This window comes from Seriola aureovittata, chromosome 1, assembly GCF_021018895.1.
Source record: "Seriola aureovittata isolate HTS-2021-v1 ecotype China chromosome 1, ASM2101889v1, whole genome shotgun sequence".
Classification (NCBI taxonomy): domain Eukaryota; kingdom Metazoa; phylum Chordata; class Actinopteri; order Carangiformes; family Carangidae; genus Seriola; species Seriola aureovittata.
Window position 1 is genome coordinate 20009940 of NC_079364.1, and position 19363 is coordinate 20029302.

The 19363-nt window shown below is 41.8% G+C and overlaps 3 protein-coding genes across 3 annotated transcripts; 1 reads left to right on the forward strand and 2 right to left on the reverse strand.

Moving 5' to 3' along the window:
- Positions 1-75: 75 nt before the first annotated feature.
- On the forward strand, positions 76-6189 carry rab4a (RAB4a, member RAS oncogene family). Its single transcript, XM_056369011.1, has 8 exons — positions 76-242; positions 1161-1241; positions 1799-1913; positions 2172-2234; positions 2372-2526; positions 2943-3038; positions 3554-3699; positions 4080-6189. Exons 1-7 carry the CDS (start codon positions 227-229, stop codon positions 3667-3669), a joined length of 642 nt encoding a protein of 213 aa, XP_056224986.1. The 5' UTR covers positions 76-226; the 3' UTR covers positions 3670-3699; positions 4080-6189.
- A 169-nt stretch (positions 6190-6358) lies between these two features.
- ccsapb (centriole, cilia and spindle-associated protein b) lies at positions 6359-11949 on the reverse strand. The gene is made up of 5 exons (XM_056368886.1): positions 11822-11949; positions 10468-10890; positions 10261-10377; positions 9182-9393; positions 6359-9074 (listed from the first exon to the last, which is right to left on the reverse strand). The coding sequence occupies exons 2-5, from the start codon at positions 10865-10867 to the stop codon at positions 8892-8894; spliced, it is 912 nt and encodes a 303-aa protein (XP_056224861.1). The 5' UTR covers positions 10868-10890; positions 11822-11949; the 3' UTR covers positions 6359-8891.
- A 1021-nt stretch (positions 11950-12970) lies between these two features.
- On the reverse strand, positions 12971-17316 carry acta1b (actin alpha 1, skeletal muscle b). The gene is made up of 7 exons (XM_056378842.1): positions 17158-17316; positions 16097-16233; positions 15173-15497; positions 14611-14772; positions 13927-14118; positions 13635-13816; positions 12971-13470 (listed from the first exon to the last, which is right to left on the reverse strand). Exons 2-7 carry the CDS (start codon positions 16223-16225, stop codon positions 13327-13329), a joined length of 1134 nt encoding a protein of 377 aa, XP_056234817.1. The 5' UTR covers positions 16226-16233; positions 17158-17316; the 3' UTR covers positions 12971-13326.
- Between the last annotated feature and the right edge of the window lie 2047 nt (positions 17317-19363).

Consider the following 19363-nt stretch of genomic DNA (forward strand, 5'->3'; position numbering starts at 1 on the left):
TTAACAGTGCCACTCGGCGGCAGTCTTGAGACCTTACAATATTTGGCCCGTTAGTCTTGCTTTTATTTTGAAACGGCAAAGCACGTACGGGAAGTCGGAGGGGAAAAGCTGCTGGGATCCGCGGATATCATCAACAAGACTATTTTCCTTTACTTAGCTAGCTATCAATCTGTGAACTACTACTACTCCCTTCCTTACCTTTACCTGTCAAACCGCCACACTGGCGATGTCGGAGTCTTACGGTAAGGAGGGTGTTTTGACAAGTGTCCACCATTTACATCTTCCTGTAGCCACAGATGGGGATGAGGCAGGTGTGCCGAGAGAGGTTTTTCTCACCGTAAACAGATAGCTGACAGGCTAACCGAGGCGCTGGTGGAGGCTCCTGGCCTTAAAAATGTCATGTCAGCGTAAGCAAATCCATAGAGGCTATACAATTGCGTTTACTCTAGCTGTACGGACAAAATGTATCGACTTTATAAGGTTACAAATCCCCACAGAGGATAGCGGAGTGGACAGAAATCTGCCACCTGGGGATGATGGAGCTGATATGAATATCTGAGCTGGGCATCCTGTAAACCACACAAAATACAAGGAATGTAGGTGATAGCTATTAAGATGATAACCATGGTTTGTGAGGTTGGATTAGCTGAACCTTTCATATTAGGATGATCATGATTTTGAACTGCAGCTCAGATACTAATGTACAGTCCCAAAACCACTATCCATTAATGTCAGTGTTAAGTGTGTTTATTTATGGGAAAACTCACATTCCTCCATCCCACAGAATGAGTTATGTTTATATTACCACAGATGATCAGGATTATTATTAAGGATACTCTGAATATGGTTATTAAAGATTGTGTGATATGTATTGAGCAGAACACCTGAGATGAACAATTTATTACTCTTTCTACATGATAATAAACAGATCATTTCTGTACTGCAACTTCTTAATCAGCTGGTATTATATTGTCGCCAGTATAACTGTGGTAAGGAAATGTTGTCCAGCTCACATTGGTTTGATTCTAGTTATGACAGTCATGATTGCAGTAGTAGACAAATCAGACAAATCTTCTTGTGACTATATATGTGTGTGTGTGTGTGTGTGTGTGTGTGTGTGTGTGTGTGTGTGTGTGTGTGTGTGTGTGTGTCCTCCTCAGATTTCCTGTTCAAATTCCTTGTGATTGGGAATGCTGGAACAGGCAAATCCTGTCTGCTGCACCAGTTCATAGAGAAGAGATGTAAGTCACAAATACACAGGACATCATTCATGATTCACAGTTTTTCTGACTTCTGGTATTAGTGCAGTAAAGTAGTGTTGTCTAAAACTCCTAGAAATAGTATGTCATATGTATTGTTATTGAAAAACTTTCAAAATCTTGAAATTATCCACTTCATTAGCTTCATCTTTCAATAAACAGAATATATAACATATCGATCAATAAAGCTCTGCACTATATTAGTATAGTTCTTCAGACAAATGTTTATATCCTAATTAAGTAGTAATTTGCACTGCATTGAAGGGTATAACACAGTACACATTGTGGATGTGTGAAAATTAGTGCATTCAGTGTTTATGAGAAATCAACACGTATTTGCATGTGAAAATTGGATTTGCTTTTTTTGGTTTAGTTCAGAGACAACAATGTGTCTCCAGAGAGGTTATAAGTCGAGATATTTATATTTATTGTCTTGTACAGTACATTTTTTTATACTGTAAAGGTATACTGCAGATCATCACTATGCATTGCAGTTATTTACTATTAATGGAAATTCTATGTTTTATTTTGTCTTCCAGTTAAGGATGAATCCAACCACACGATTGGAGTGGAATTTGGCTCCAAGATCATCAGCGTGGTCAACAAAATGGTCAAACTGCAGATTTGGGACACTGCAGGACAAGAAAGGTTCAGGTAGGGAAAAATACCAAATAAATGTTCAGGTTCAATTTGAAAGAAAAATTGAATAGGTTTCTTTCACAGCAAACATTGTGACCTGTCAAACAGAGGTGTAACTAATTACATTAATTCGCTGCATTGCATTGGAGTTATTGCTGTAGCAGAGGCGTTGTTAATTTTATGTTTTGAAAAAGAGGGTGACATTTTTTAGTTTTTTTTTCAATGTCACCACATAATATTTCTTGACTTTGTCTATTAAATTGTGTGTGTCAGGTCTGTGACCAGAAGTTACTACAGAGGAGCAGCAGGAGCCCTGCTCGTCTATGATATCACCAGGTGAAACAACCGGTCACAGAACATGATTTCAGATCACCTCAGTGTCATGTCCCTCATTATTCCTTTTTAGTCAGCTCCTACTCTTCTCTCGAAAATTTAACCTGTTTCTCGTCTTTCCGTTTCTGCCTGCACTGAAGTCGAGAGACATACAACGCTCTGACCACATGGTTGAGTGATGCCAGGATGCTGGCCAGTCAGAACATCGTCATCATCCTGTGTGGAAACAAGAAGGACCTCGATACAGACAGAGAGGTCACATTCCTGGAGGCTTCACGCTTCGCTCAGGAGAACGGTAGGATCAACACTTTGTGCTCAAATTGGACTGATTGATTGGTTCTTTCTCTGCAAACCCTTGATTTATACATTTCAACTTGACATATTGATAGACAAAGGACTTAAAATAGCTTTCTTGAAAGAAATGCAGTTCTCTTGTTTCTATGCCAAAAGTTGTGTTGCTCAAAATAAAATGGTTGTATTGTTAAGACTACAAAGGAGTGAAGTACTGATATCTGCAACTGAACTTGGTTTTATGGAATGTGTGATGATTACAGTGATAGTTCTGCACATGATTTGTGTCCATTTGTGGTATATGTGGCATGAGGACTTATGTGATATGATGATACCACTGTGTGTGTGTGTGTGTGTGTGTGTGTGTGTGTGTGTGTGTGTGTGTGTGTGTGTGTGTGTGTGTGTGTGTGTGTGTGTCAGAGCTGATGTTCCTGGAGACCAGTGCTCTAACAGGGGAGAACGTTGAAGAGGCTTTTGTGCAGTGTGCTCGGAAAATCCTCAACAAGATAGAGTCAGGTAGGATCTCTAATCCTCGCCCATAACCCTAACCCCGATTCTAAATCCCTCCTTTTCCTAACAGGATCAACAAGGCAGACTCCAGACCCTAGACCCCACACTGTAGCATAATGGATAATTGGATAATTTTTCAGAGTGGAAGTTACATACAAAGAATGTGTCCTTTACAAATCCCAGCCAATAACCCTACACCTGGCTGGAGCCAGGAGAGCCTCAACAAGATAAATAGAAATACTATCACATGAGGGGAGAGGAAATCGGTGTAGACCAGAGTTCACAATTCACAAATAACAAAAAGGGATGTAGCAGATGGAAAACGTAGTGTATGTGTATATATATATATACACATATACATTGTTGATATCCACATTTTTAATGATTTTTGTTTCATGATATTTTTTACCATGACATGACTGGTTGTCAGTGTACTCAGTAAACTGCATTCTTAACTGTATTATAAAACAACATCCCAACATGAACCTCACACTCTCACTTTTCTGTCTCTTCCTTTTCAGGAGAGCTGGATCCAGAGAGGATGGGGTCAGGTATCCAATATGGCGACGCTGCATTACGACAGCTCCGTTCTCCTCGTCGTGCTCAGCCCCAGGGCACCCAGGAGTGTGGCTGCTAGTGGAGGTGCCCTGTAACATACACAGACAAGGTGAAAGGGGCCAGAGTATCAATGTATTTGTACTGTGTGTGCATTGTATAATAATGATATGAGCGTCAGAAGCGACACTTCATCCACACTCCCGTCACTCATCTTGTGATTTGCAAACCTCTGCAATCTATATTTAGACTGAGAGTGGAGAGCTTTTTGAGTTTTTTTGTTACGTCATAAAAGCTTAACAGTTGACGAAGGAGGGGTGCTAACTACTGACTTTTGCACATGCCACAATTACTGTTTAATCTTTTTTCTATTTTTTTAGGTTCATGAAAGAAGTGACAGTGTTTCAACATTTGACAAGGAGCTCACGTTTTGTTGTCTGTGTGCTGCAGGGGTTGTATTTACTTCTTCAAAAATCTCTGGCATGTGTTTAGTGTGTTTCAGACAGGTTTGTGAAGACCAGGAGAAGAACAGCCATTGGGGACCCAGACAGTGTTGGGTTCAGGTTGTGGTGCTGGTGACTCCTCCCTGACCTTTGATCTTCAACCTTCGCACGCAACCTTGAGAACCCTCAGAACCTTTGTTGTCATGGCTGCACTTACATAGAGCCACACCACCCCTCAGACCTCTGAGCATCTCCAGGGTGACCAGAGACCACCCACATCCAACAACCTGCTCCTCTATTGGACCAAACCCTCCCCAGCCCTCCAATCAGGACGTGACATGTAACCTTTCTCTCTTCTACCTTTCCACTGATCTGCCCTCACACCTGCTTATCTCCCAACCTACCACATTGTTGTCTTTCCACTACATCCCATCTTCACTGCCTAAAGGAATAGTTGACATTTTGGAAAATTTGTGTTTGAATTAAACAAATGAGATGTAAAGTGTTAAATGTTACATTTAAAGGCGTTGACAGGTGGATATTTAAATTTTGAAACAACCGAGAGTAGCCCCCTCCCCCTACTTCCCGTATGTGTGCTAAGCTTAGCCAATCACCGCCTGGCTCCAGCTTGATATTTACTACACAGACATGACGCATTGATTTTCTCATCTAACTCTTGTCAAGAAAACACATTTCCCAAATTGTTGAACTGTTCCTTTAACTTATTTAAAACCCTTCCCTGCCACATTACTTCTCTTTCTCCATCCACCTGCTCTGATTGCCCATGAACTTCCTGCTCCCCTGTTTTAAACACACCACTAACAGTGTACTGACTGCTCATACATTTTGCACTTCCTGAATCTGTACTTTGTCCTAGTAAAGTGCCCCCTGGCAATTCAGTGGCCAAATCACACTTCATGCCCCCAATCTCTCCCTTTCTTGCTTTTTTTTTTTTTTCTACATTCCATCATTCTGTCTGTTACCTTCCTATACATCTGCTTACCTGTCTGCCTGCCTGTCTCTTTACACAGCTCTCTACCTTTCTAAATCTCTCCTCTTGTACCCCTGCAGCATCTTACACACTGTATAGTGTTTCTGTATATAGAGATTGACGCATGTTTTCTCAAACAGAATATCAGAGTATTTCATTAAGAAGATATATTATATGTATATCAAAGTGGATAATCGTATCCAGCATCAGGTTCATGCACCACTGTATAATTGTCATGTTAAGCTATAATACAATACACTGGCAAGCAGTATATGTGGGCAGTACTGTTTGCAGCATTTATGTTTATTTGTAATTGGGACAAGTTGATGTGGATTACATTATGGACTAACCATTATGTGGAAAAATGCTGTTTTATCATTGTTCAAGCTCATAGATTTACAGAAAAACAGACGGAGGCAACCTGAAATGTTCTGAACAGACATTTGGTTTTCTGTTCTAGTTCATCTGAATCATTTGTACTGTGAAAGTAAAATGTCATCTTTTAATTCACAATGGCACATTCACCATTCACCGTTAAATGACAGTGTAAGACACTTCTTTGTCCAAAGGATTCCAGTTATGACTAATGACTGATTTATTACAGTAAATGTTGCCTGTTTACATGAATACCTGACTGACTGCTGCCGGCTGTTGGTAAATACTAACTGAATGCATTTAGCAATGGTATGAAGTTACCTGATGTGTGCTTGATTTTTGTCTCCAAAGATACTTTATGTCTCGTTTTTAACTTTGAAATAGTCCAGCAACATGAAGCTCTCAACAAAAACACAAACATTTTTGAAAATTGTGATTGAGAGGTATTTTTTGCATAGGTGTATTCAAACATTACAACAACATATCATTTATGATTTTAAATTTCTTTTTACATTTTCCCCCAAAAATGATGCATTAAACTTTTAAATGAATTACACTTCAAACTGTAGAAAAATTTCATATTAGAATAATCTCAAGTGTTTGATCTGATAGTGGTTTTGGCTGCTCCACGGCAGGTTGCTGTCTTGTGTTTATGTCATCAAGTCCTTTGTTTATATTTATGTATGTCTGTTTTTATCATCATATCATGGATTTTTAATTTATTGTGTATGATAAAAGCATATGGTTTTTAAAATAAAAATGACTACGAATAAAGCATCTTCTTTGAAAAGCATATTTTTCTTGAAATCTTGGACATAAGTGTTTTTCTATGAAAGGAATTTCCAATGGACAAAATATATGAAGCAATTGCAGATAAAATTAGTAGAGTAGTGCACACGAACCCACAAGTATGTACAGTAAATACACAATTTTGGGCTGAACCACTGAGAAACTAGGACATGCCAGAGCAAGAATGTAGATGTTTAATGTTCTCTAAAGTGTGACAGGTGAAAAAGTGATTTATTGAAAGCTTTGGACAACACCATTTAACCTCAACAGTTTGTCAACAGTCTGAATCATTTTGATTATGTACATACAGTTTGTTCAAAGCCTAATATCCTATGTAAACAGTAAAATGTACAGAATTATGCAGCTTTACAGTATTATAGTTGTTACATCCTGTGTCATCAGTAAATTAATTATATTTTATTAGTTATTACCCCTGATTCAATATTCTGCAGTGTGATGATCATTTAGGATGATACTATCCTGTTGAAAGGAATAGTGAAAGGCCTGGTGGAGCTCTCTAACAGATTACCAAATAAACCTAGAAAAGTTAAGTATCTCGTCACCAAAAACTAAATGCCTTTACAGTATAAACAGGATCTCAGCTATAAAGTTTAGTCTCACTAACTAACTAATGAGGTACATTATGAATTAACTATCTTGTTTCACTCCTGTTTTCTGAGATTGTCACATCTAAAAAAAAAACACTGGCTCGAATGCAGTTATACAAAGTATAATAATATTGCACGAAATTTCATTTCCCAACTGTACTTCTATAACTTACAAAAAAACACTGAAAAACTAAATCTTTGTAAAGCAAAGCAAGTAATGTAATACTGAACTCAGAGTTTCAACAACAAAACAGATTTTTAGGAATGTGAAAGGTCTGAATGTGAAGCACAGGCCTCCTGCCCTCTCATCTCCTTTAGTCCTGCACAACATTCAAATCAGTAACAGCAATAACTATAGTTGCAATGGGAAAAATAACTTTATGGCACAGAGCAGATTTTTTCACGGTTACTGTACATGGGACCTAATTTGTCACGGTCTCAACAGTCATGAAAAGATCAGATCTATTATACAAAGGATTAAAAATCAATTTTAGTCTTCTTGTGTAAGTACAAATAATATTGTGTGATGTTCAATACATTCACATAAACATACAAACAAATATACAGAGGTTCAAAAGGTGAACACATAACAGAAAAACCTAAATATCGTCTACAAATATTTAAGAAAGGTGACTCATTATCAAAGTGCTGTCTGATTTGGTCGTGCTTTGGAAAGTATACTGCTTTAACCAGCAAGTGACTAATATGTACCCATGTATTTTCACTTTTATAGTAGCATATCTAATTAAAAGTAATTTACACTTTGGCTTTATCCATCTTTGTTTGATTCCACTTTTGGCTCTTAATCATCATCACTAGCAAGCTTTAAAACTTCATTACTATGGGCTCAAGAGAACTGGAATTAGTTGTATTTTTTAATGTTACATTTTTTCTGGTCAAAAACAGTCACACAACCAATAAATGTATAAAAGAAAGACTGCAGTATCCACAATACTGCACACACTGTTCACAGTCATCCCAATGGCTTTAAAGGTCACATATATCTATTTTCAGACTGTGTTAGCACCAGGTTGATACACAGGTTAACACAAGTAAAGGACAAACAAATCTTGTCTTGAAACTATTTCAAGTCAATAACACATAAAAGTGTTAATGAGCTCATGTAATGTAATGCAACCGCCACATCACACAACCATGATGTTACACAGTCTCACTGTCAGTAGAGTGTGTGAGTGATTAACAATCTTTCACCAAATCAGAAAAGCTCCACTAACGTTACACAAAACCGTTAAATCTACAAGAACCAGTTCACAGCACTAAGTGATCTGAAAATTTAAAAACTATAAAATCTTTACAACAGACATATTTGTGTATGACAGCCAACTTAGGACTCAGCACAAATAAGAAAATGCCTATCCACATCGAAAGCTGCATGACTTTGATTGATTAAGCCATCTTGCTGTGCTTTCCAATATTTTTGAATGCAAACTATCTGCTAGTGTGTGTTTGGCTTTGTTTATATGTATATACAACGTGAGCTTTATTGTACATTCCTGATGTTCCTGGTCTCGTTTTATCTCAGAATATTTTTTAAGAACACTAATCACTGAATCTATTCAGACATGCTGTCATGTGCCATTGCTGCTCCTGTGTGATTCCAATAAGGTTTGGTATCCATGTATAAAAATATGGATGCATCAAAGTATGGCTGTAAAATGTATTTTAGACTCTTCGTTCACATCTAAATATCTGTATACGGTACAAATACCCATTAATTATGCATTTACTTATTCTTAATAATTTAATTATTTCTTTCAAGAGTCTCTTCTACCGTGTAAAATATTTCTTATTGTGTATATTAAAACTGATTTATTTAAAAAATAAATAAATAAACATGATAGTAAACTCCTGGTCAATAAGCCACACTGTGAATTTCAATGTTCAAGGTTTTATCAGTTTACATCCTGAATGTCAGAGTGATGTGCATTCAGGAGCCGTTTTATGACTCAATCAATCCCATTAATTCTACATTATTGTGTATTTAAACCTCAGAGGTGATAGGCAATAATGGTTTTACTTCCTTTTTTATCTGGAATCTTCCTAAAATATTTCTGCGGAGTGTGTGCATGTGTGTGTCCTATCGAGAGCGAGCAGAGAAGCAGCGCATGTACTCAGTGAGCCAGGGGTTGAACTCAGGTTGAACCAGCTTCCTGGCCTTGTCCAGATCAACAGACTTGGCTCTCCGGCGCTCGGTTCTCTGGGTCTGGACCTGACGCTCCACCTGGCGCCTGGTCTTAGCACGTAGAGCCGACTCATGGATCTACCAGGAAAATAAACACACAAATGTCAGTTCCTGTTGACACACGTGTTCAGTCACAACACAGCTTGTCACACACCATTCTACAGGACGACAGATAGAAAGATTACCTCATTAGTCGAAGCTATGGGGCCTACGTTGTGCGTCTTTCTACCTGCAATGTCTGCATCCCTCTCCCCTGAACCGTACAGAGCAAAAGGATGTCTGCTCTCCTTACTGTCCTCCCTGGGCTGCCGTGATGGTGCAGGCCTGACCCGCTGGGTTTGTTTTGAGGATTTGGGGGGTTTACTCTGCTGTGGTCGGTGTCGTCCAGTGTCTCTCTCTAAAAATAGAAAAAGGCAAACAGGTAAAGACATGCCAAAATACCAGGAACAGAAATGTGTGCAAAGTAGAAATCATGGATGGTAACTGTGTGCCTACTAATTCTTAAATATTCAAATATATATGGGTTGAATGGGAGCAGGAGTATCTGCAAGCAACTGAGCAATCCAATGATAAGGTTGATATTCAGCTTTCTGAACCACTATATGGGAGGGTTGTCACAATTCACTCTGATCACACAGTTTGAAATACTGTGTGGTACTAACAACACAATATTACCGCCATATTTTAAAGAAAATGTTTTTTCTTTGCATGTTATGAATTGAATGACTTCCCTTTTCACTGTGACGTGACATTTTCTGACACCTCTATAAAATGGCTGTCCAGATTGGTTAAACTCTGATACCTGTTTGAGACATATTTCATGAATATTGTCTTGTTTATTTAATTACTAGTAACAACACATCTATTTTCTGTTCCATTCTGTTTAATGGGTTAATGTTTAAATGTGAATTTTAATTTTTTGCCATTTGGTTGATAACATATGATACCTTTACCGGAACTAAACAAAGAGAAGCAATTTCTTGACAGTGTTACTGGAAGTTTGACAGTATCTTTACATTAGTTGCATATGAATAAAGTAATATGTATATATTTATGGTGCAATATTCTTTTGATCACTGAATGGCCAAAATTATCTTTTTGCTCTCCCTAGCCAATGGGGGAGCACAGGCTCTACTCTAAGTGTTATCACCCTATTGTCTATGACAAATTCACAAGTTTTCATTCCACCCTTTATTTTGATATTATTACCACACAGTATCTGGGCTGACAGACATATCTGATAGGCACTTCTACTCTGAATTACCTTGGTCCCGCTCCCTGTGGGGGGCTGATAGCCGTTTGCTGCCTCTGCTGCTGGATCTCTGCTCCTCTCTCTGCTCCTCTGGTACTCTTGTCTCTCTGGCACCATCAAGCTGTGAGCCTGAGGATTGAGTGACATACTGTGCAGTAGCATGCATACATCCCAATATGCTGTAGTATCTTTCCAGTCATATTCATATCACATGGTTACCTGCAGAATGTCCAGCAGACACATTCTCCTCCTGCTCCTCCTCCTGCTCCTCCTCCTCCTCTTCCTCTTGAAGGGGAAGCCTGGGTACAGACTGTGTGGTTCTGGTGTGCTGCTCCTGCTGTCTGTCTGTCCTCGACCCCTCACATTCCTCCAGTTCAGCCTCCATCCCTGCCCTGGTGGTCCTAGACTGTACCTGGTTCTTATTGGGAGAAGGGGGACTCCTACCTCCTGACTCTGAATCACTGTCGGACCCATTCCAGAACCAGGGGTTGTGTGTGTGCTCCAGCAGCCTGCGGGTCAGCCTGTATTTCAGCATCTCCTCATAACACTTAGTGTAGGTCTCCCATTTGGGGTCTTTGAATTTCTTCATGTACTCCGAGCGGATTTTCTTGGTCACCATCTCGTCCCTTTGGAAACTCTGAACTGCAATCCAACAAAAGAGCTTAAAAAACTCGACCAAAAGCTAGCGTTGCTACACACGCATGGCAGGACTGTGATATAGGTTATGGCATATCTACTACATTGCTTTATAAGCTTAAAAGGGCTCTCGCAACCTCCAGCTGCTGTTATGCGCAGCTCTTTGAGGTTTGGTATCATCGCCAGACATTTAAACCATAATGTGGAAGCAGTAAAAACCAATAGGAGAGCAGCTGGAGGCCTCTTCCGCGTCAAGAACCCGCCTACTTCCTCCTCTACCCGGGGTTAGTTTCCCTCTGTGGGCTGAGATAAACATAAAACACTACTTTTGCGAAACATTATTTGTAAATTTAATCAGCTTTTCACTATTAAAAATGGCATCGGGTGTAAATTTGATCGACCGTTAGAGCGCTGACTGCAGAAACTTCTTGAACGTGATGACGTAAGTGTCCAATCCTCATGTGATTGGCTCCACCGATCTAAACGACTGTTGAACACTCCAAATTACGGGCCAGTCCCAATCACTGCATGAAAACACAGCAGGCTCCATAACCTGTTCATCTGTAAATCAGTGCACGCTCATTTCCAAACTTTGGATACTATTATACCACAACGGTTTAAAATAATCTCATTAAATCATCATCTTGGACTGTTTCGTATATAAAACATTACACTGTAACAGAGAGACAGTGTTGTGGTTAGTCTATTGCCCGTTTTGCTCCATATTACCTCCTCATGACAAAATGTGTTATTTATAGATATCTGTTAATCATATGGTAATGTGGAGTACCGATAATCGCCTTTCTGTCAGCGCTCGCAGATATATAGCTGAGTAAACGTAAAATCCCACTGACAATCCATCGACAACAGTGCCGGGCTTGACAGCAGAAATTCAAGGCTGCAAGCGTCTAAATTTGTGTACAGTAAATATACTTACACTGGAGTTGGATTTCACGGAAGCAGGGCAGAACAGATGGCGTTCATGGCGTTGCTGTAATCACACAGGCTGCGTCTCTTAGCGAAGCTCCGCCCACTTGAAGACGTTTTTTAAAAAGCCAAACACGCCCTGCAACAGGTGGCCCGGGCCGGGATGTCAGGAATGCGGTCCGAGCGCCTGGACCATTTGTCTGATAATGATTTCTATCAGATTGTAAAAGAGCTTAAAAAGCCAGTTTGTTTTATTATATTCAAACATTATGCACAGATTCAACACATAAAATAGTTGAATCGGTCAACTTGTTGCTTAGTGTTTTAATTGGATTCATACCCCGCTGAATATGTAGGTATACTCTTAAATTTGCCTTATGTAGGCATACCTGTAACTGTAGCCAGCTGTAGAGGCTTACCATAGGCTACATAATAGATCCGTGTGGTGATAAATGGCACAGGGTGTGCGCGCCACAGACGCGCCCAGCATACTCCTTTGTGCTTTTAGCCCAGACCCTTAACCCACACCCAGATAACCTGGTGAGCCTCTATGCATATAAGGTAGGGCTGCGGAGATGCCCCACTGTACACGAGGTATGGTTTTGTCTAAAGATGGTCTGGGGACGGGGCAGGCAGCTCAACAGGATTCAGAGCCGGGTGTCAGGTGTCCCATGCCACTGATCCGCTCGGTCTAAAGCGGAGCTGCTGCTGCTGCCTAGGCACATTCCTGGCAAGTCAAACTCCGACTGTCAGAGCCTGAAGGCTTCGCTTTTCATTACCTCTGTCATCTAACAGCCCCCAACCAGCAGGGGCAGATGGGACAGTGCGAGACACCCTCTCCCCTTCCCTCCCACCCATTCAACCATGATGCAGGAGGCCGTGCCAACACCCCTGTCGACCTCTATGAACTTCCCTTTGCACCAGATTGGTTCATGTAGTTATAGTGTTGTACCTCGGCAGGTGTGCTTATTGCTCAGTCAATTTAGCTTTTCCCAGGCTTAGGCTTTGTATTATTAAGTTGATTTCGGTTGCTTTTCTCTCCCCAGTTCTTTCCGTTATTCCTAAATATTGAATTTTAAGATTATTTTCACCAAAGATTTTGTTTTTATCATTTTTATCTACCCTTCCTTTAATAGAAAAACAAGGCCAGGGCCAAAAATACCAAATAATGGACTTTAATAAATTATCAATATGTATATACACTTACATTCACATGTGTTGGGCAACATGTTGTTGTTATTTTTTTTTTATTAAAGTTTTTTGGTGGATGCATGGTTCAGTGGTGGTTTTTCACAGCCTTTCTCCGTGCAACACAGACAACATACAGCTACAAAATATGCACATTTTAAAAGGTTAAAAAAATGCATATGAATGTCAACAGCGCAGACAGAAAGTCCATTGACAGCAGGGTGTTGTTGTGCCGCAGAGGTTGATCCTCCTCCTCGATTGATCCCCAGACAGCTGGTGGTAAAAGTGATGGAGATGATGGAGAAGCTGGAGAAGAAGATGGAGGATTTAGAAGCACTTCCTGTGGACAATGCTGGGGCCAGCCTCGTCGTACTCCTGCTTGGAGATCCACATCTGCTGGAAGGTGGACAGGGAAGCCAGGATAGAGCCACCGATCCAGACGGAGTACTTCCTCTCGGGGGGAGCAATGATCTGAAGGAGGAGGAGGAGTGAGAGAGTGAATTAGTGTCAAACACTGATTATAATTTGTCCAGTAGATTCATGTGCGTAATTGTCGATTAATGCGTAAAACTTGGTTTATCTAATGTGGATTTAAGCTTGATTTTAGTTTTAATATCTGAATAAGTTTTAAGTACCTTGATCTTCATGGTGCTGGGGGCCAGAGCAGTGATCTCCTTCTGCATACGGTCAGCAATACCAGGGTACATGGTGGTACCACCGGAGAGCACATTGTTGGCGTACAGATCCTTACGGATGTCAATGTCGCACTTCATGATGCTGTTGTAGGCGGTCTCATGGATACCAGCAGACTCCATACCTGGTCAGGTGAGAGGGAGAAGTGTTAAGAGGGTGGCGGGTATTGGCACAAGGCTCCACATTTCTAATGTTGGTAATTTTGAGAGATATAAAAGGTTATATCTGAAGTACCGATGAAGGAAGGCTGGAAGAGGGTCTCAGGGCAACGGAACCTCTCGTTACCGATGGTGATGACCTGACCGTCGGGAAGCTCGTAGCTCTTCTCCAGGGAGGAGGAGGAGGCAGCGGTGGCCATCTCGTTCTCGAAGTCCAGAGCCACATAGCACAGCTTCTCCTTGATGTCGCGCACGATCTCACGCTCGGCTGTGGGGGGACAAGTTGATGAGTTATTATTCAGAGTGCCAAAGAGCGGAGACCACAGCCACCGTGTGCGTAATAATAAACAGGTTTAGTGGGCTGAACTGCGAAAGTTACTCTAAGTCACGGAAACGTCTAAAGCTGAAAAATGACTAGTTTTCTTAAACTACAGCTACATCCCATTTCACTGTGTTTTTGTCGGGCACAGCGCGCACACAGGCAGTTATAGTCCACACGAGCTGTGCCCATTATTATATATATATATATATATATATATATATATATTCTCTTTGTGCACGGCTGCGTTTAGTCCTACATGATAGGTCTGTGTTGATGTCAGTTTTACTTGGACTATCATCACAAAATTGCTGGCAAAAGAAAATCTAATGTTTTGATAATAATTTACTTTGCCAAATAATGTGCAACTAAGCGGTCTGAGCAAAAGTGTTGTTTCTTCCTTTCAGATGTTCTGGTTTTGGTTTAGGCTGAGTTCCTCACCGGTGGTCACGAAGGAGTAGCCACGCTCAGTCAGGATCTTCATCAGGTAATCGGTCAGATCGCGACCAGCCAGGTCCAGACGCATGATGGCGTGGGGCAGGGCGTAACCCTCATAGACTGGGACGTTGTGGGTCACACCATCACCAGCATCCAGCACAATACCTGAAGAGAGATAAGGAGAGAGTTTAATTAAGTTAAACGGGCAACAAAGAGTCCTCAAAGATTGTGGTGTGAGCAAAACTGTGGCTAAAGTAGGTGTTTGAAGACGAATTTACAAATGCACACTGATGTATGTGACATAGAGGCAATAAACTAGCCTAAATAGTCCCAGAATGTCCGATCATCTGTGCGTAAAGGTTGTGCGTAAAATAGCTTCAGTGGGGAAAATGCCCCATTAGTAGCCGAGTTAATTGTAAACTATGTGTTACAATTGGTATATAATTTTATCAATTATATTTGTCGATTACGTGCTATTCTGTAATAAAGGATTCTATATGTTATGTCTGTTCAGGAAGCTGCTCCTGTGTCAGGAGCGGCAGCTGTTTGTTGTTGTCATTCTTACCAGTGGTACGGCCGGAGGCGTACAGGGACAGCACAGCCTGGATGGCCACATACATGGCGGGGACGTTGAAGGTCTCAAACATGATCTGGGTCATCTTCTCCCTGTTGGCCTTGGGGTTCAGAGGGGCCTCAGTGAGCAGGGTGGGGTGCTCCTCGGGGGCCACTCTCAGCTCGTTGTAGAAGGTGTGGTGCCAGATCTTCTCCATGTCGTCCCAGTTGGTGATGATGCCATGCTCAATGGGGTACTTCAGAGTCAGGATACCCCTCTTGCTCTGGGCCTCGTCGCCGACGTAGGAGTCCTTCTGACCCATACCGACCATGACACCCTGAAGGGGGAGGAGAGGACAAGATAATGGAAAGGTTAGCCGGGGACTTTCCAATAATCCATCGAGAAGTATGACCTTCCTCTGGCCAGATTAAAGTCTTTGAACAGGCATGGTGACCATTGCGTAAATGTGCCAAATAACAGCGTGCGTCACAGAGACTGACAGAGAGCAATTGTGTGACTCTCGGTTCATCTGTGACTAATTTAGCCTCGAAGAGGCAAAGGCCACATTGCTGGAGGTGAAAGGAGCCAAAATTACATGGCTCAAGATTTATTATTCCACGCTGTTGTCACCTGTTGCACTAAACTACATTCTGAAACAATGGGATCTGAGTTAAATATTTTAATAACTCCATCAGGATACCTCTGCCAAAATAGTGTACACCTGCCTGTACGCATATTCAATTTCCTGTTTTAAAATTAGACCAAACCAAATTGTAGCCAATTTCTCAATTTTGGACAAGGGATTGTCAAAGGTGTGATGATTAGAGTAATTGTCTAATTGTTTTTTTGTTTTGTTTTTTTCATTTCCAATTAGTCTTTCCTCCTATCCTATCCTATCCTATGCGATCCTATTAGAGGCTTTTCTTCGCTGTTTACCTGGTGACGGGGGCGGCCGACGATGGAGGGGAACACGGCCCTGGGGGCATCGTCTCCGGCGAAGCCAGCCTTCACCAGACCGGAGCCGTTGTCGCACACAAGGGCGGTAGTCTCATCATCGTCACACATCTTGGCTTCTGTAAGAAGAGAGGAGGAAATCCATCACATCAAATTCACATGGTGACACATACTGTATGTTAAAGACAGTAAAACTTTGTTTCTTGTAATCTCACACTGGGTGTCTGGATTGTAACAGACTAAAAAGACTAAAAATAATTGTAACATCTACTGGAGCATGAAAATGATCAGGCCCCTGGCTTGCGCTAAATGTATCCATGGCACACTGACAGCAGCCCATTACGACATACAAGCCTGAATAAACCTATAAAATCTCACTAAAGTTGTGGAACTACAGTTTCCCTCAGATATCTATCAGAAACTGGTCTTGAATAAAATCAGTCCTTTGTGTTATTTTCTAATTTGTAAACCTGTGCAAAATCTTTAAAATGAAGATCTAAGGTGTGTTAAAATTCAACTAAATCTACAAGCATTCTCTTTGTCTCTATCACCTTCTCAGGTAAACTATTCTGGCTTTTTAATTGGTCTGGAGGCGCATTTCAGCGTCAGCATCTTCCCAGGCTTCAGTGTTACACCTATGAAGATGTTGAATCAGTACAGCAAATCTGCTGTATCTACTTTGTCTGTCTATCAGTTTATCTATCCAAAAGTTCCAGACCTGGTAGTTCAGATCATAGCTTCTCCTGTCCAGCACTGTTCTGAACCACCTGTCGATCTACTGGCTTCTCTCAGACCTCAGCTATCAACACTTTCCCCATCTTCCTCATGCCTCCCCCACAGTCTAGCCTTCCTTCCTTCTTTCTTCCTATCTGAAGTTGCCCATCATGCCTCAAGTAGTATCTGGTCCCAGAGGTCCTGTCCCCGGCGGACCTGTCTAACTTCTGCTCCAGTAGAGGCTGTAGTGGTGCTCTGGTTATAGCCTAGTCTGCTGTCCCAGTCTGGATGAGTGGCTTCAGGGGTGGCAGGTCCTCGCAGGGTCTTACCTTAGGAGTGTGTCTGCGGCTCGGAGAGAATGACCCAACCAGTGCTGCTGCTGAACCAGCTACGGTCTTCTGCTCAGCTCGTCCACCTTATATACCCAACCTCCACCATTCACAAACCTCAGCACTGGCCCCCATCCCGGCCCTCTGCCATATTAGGATGCTGACAGGCCGAGGAGTGGGTGGGGGGATGCATCAAGGAGGCGCGCCTCGCGGAGGGAGGGCCGGAGCTCCATCAGATCCATCAAGGTTTCAGGACGGGATCAGAAGTGACGCTGCGCGTACCCGACGAGGAGAGAGCGCGCGCCATATATGGAACTGTCGCTTTGACCTCCCATCGAGCCTCGCGGTCCCACCTCGAGGGCCGTATAAGGAGCGCGCGGGCCACTGGGGTGGTTTCTAGGGGGAGACGCCAGTTGCTACCAAGCAGGGTTATAGATTTGCTGCAAGTAGGCCTCATCCAGCCTTAAAATGGGAAAATGCTGCCCTCATCTGAACAGATTTAGGCCACAGTGAGAGCCAGGACCCCAACTACTGACTGACAGCTCCACTGGTGCTGCAGCCCTGAAAAGCCAATTAAGATTTCAATTCTCATTATCGTGATCAATTCCAGATAATACAGAATCACTTTAAAAAAGCTGAGGAGGAACATACTGTGTGGAGACAATTAAATATGAGTGCTTCATTATTCTAGAGATAACATTTCAGAGTAATAAAAGTTTAAGTAGACTGCTTGTAGTTGATTGTATTAAAAATTGTTGCCTGATGGATCCCCCTAGCTAAACCCAATATGGAGTCATGATAAGAAAATTGGAGGCCTTTTTGCATCTTTATACTGTAAGTGTAGGAACTCCCCATGTGATGTATCACGTTGTAATAAAAATCACTAAGATTATTAGTGAGTGTGCACAGATGATCTTTTTCATTAAAAATGTAACATTAAAAGACTGCAAAGTTGAATCATAGTCCCAATTATGCTGCACTTGCACACCAAATAAATGTTTTCTTTTTTTTTTATCCTTAAACAATTTTAGTAATTAGTTGAATAAAAAATCTGCCACTGTGCAGACCACATGGTCTGAGATTCACACAGATCTGTCTGAGCCGTATTGAATAAATAAGGAGAGAACCACAGAAACAGCCAACAGCTGAAACCTTATCTGCAGGGGCTACTCTGCTCTGTCACTGGAGCAGTTGGATTAATTATAACTCTAATGGAGGAGGGGTGCTGCTGCATGTGTGCATGTGTGTGCATGTGGGAGTGACAAATGGAGAAAGAAGTACAGTGTATGTACATGCATGCAAATGGTCTCATCTGCATTTGGTTAGAAATAGTTAAATGGTCTTCCACAAAGAAAAATGAATCAAGTGATAAAACACAGCTGAATATAATAACGTAAAAACACTGACTGCACCACATGGCATTCTCATGTCAGAACCTAAAGCTGGATTTACACGGGAGCCGGGAAATCTTCACGTACATATAACCTTTCATGACCAGGATTCTCCTTATAGCAGCAACAGAAAGTGTCAGTATGGATTTCAAGTGGCTGGATGTGACATATTCACTTCTCTTGTCAACAGATTCATGAAAAGGGACCTTAGGAATATGAAAATAAAATCGTTCTCGCTTTCTTTAATCAAGCACAGTTAGTCGAAGAGAAATTCTTGGTTGTGTTGATCGGTCCTGCAGGTTTTCAGTGATCTCCCTCTCCCTTGAAGAACAGTTTTAATAGAGTATCATTAAAACTTTTCGCGGGTGGGGTGGGGGGTGGGGGGTGGGGGGTGCTAGGGAGTTGATTAATATGTCTAGAAAAACAAGCGAAGCAGGAGGGAGGAAAATCTTCGAAGTCTTGGGTGCAGACTGAAAGTAGTGAGAGTGTGTATGACGGTGGTGCGCATGAGGGTGTGTGTGTGTGTGTGTGTGTGTTGTGGGAGGGGGCGATTAGAGGGGCCGCAGAGCAAGGTTGAGCTACTTTTATGCACTTGTTGTGAGCTGTTTTGAATCCGAGGGCCTGTGAAACGCCTAAAATGTAAAGGGGCTGGCAGTTGTTGGTGGCTGAAAGAGGGAGGGTGGGCAAAGGAGGGAGGAGGTGAGGGGAGGTCAGAGGGGCCGAGGGGGGAGGAGAGTCGAGAAGGTATCCTGGAGGGTGTACTCTGGGAAAGGGGAGGAGAAAGAGGGAGGTGAAAGGGCGTGTGTAGCAGGTGG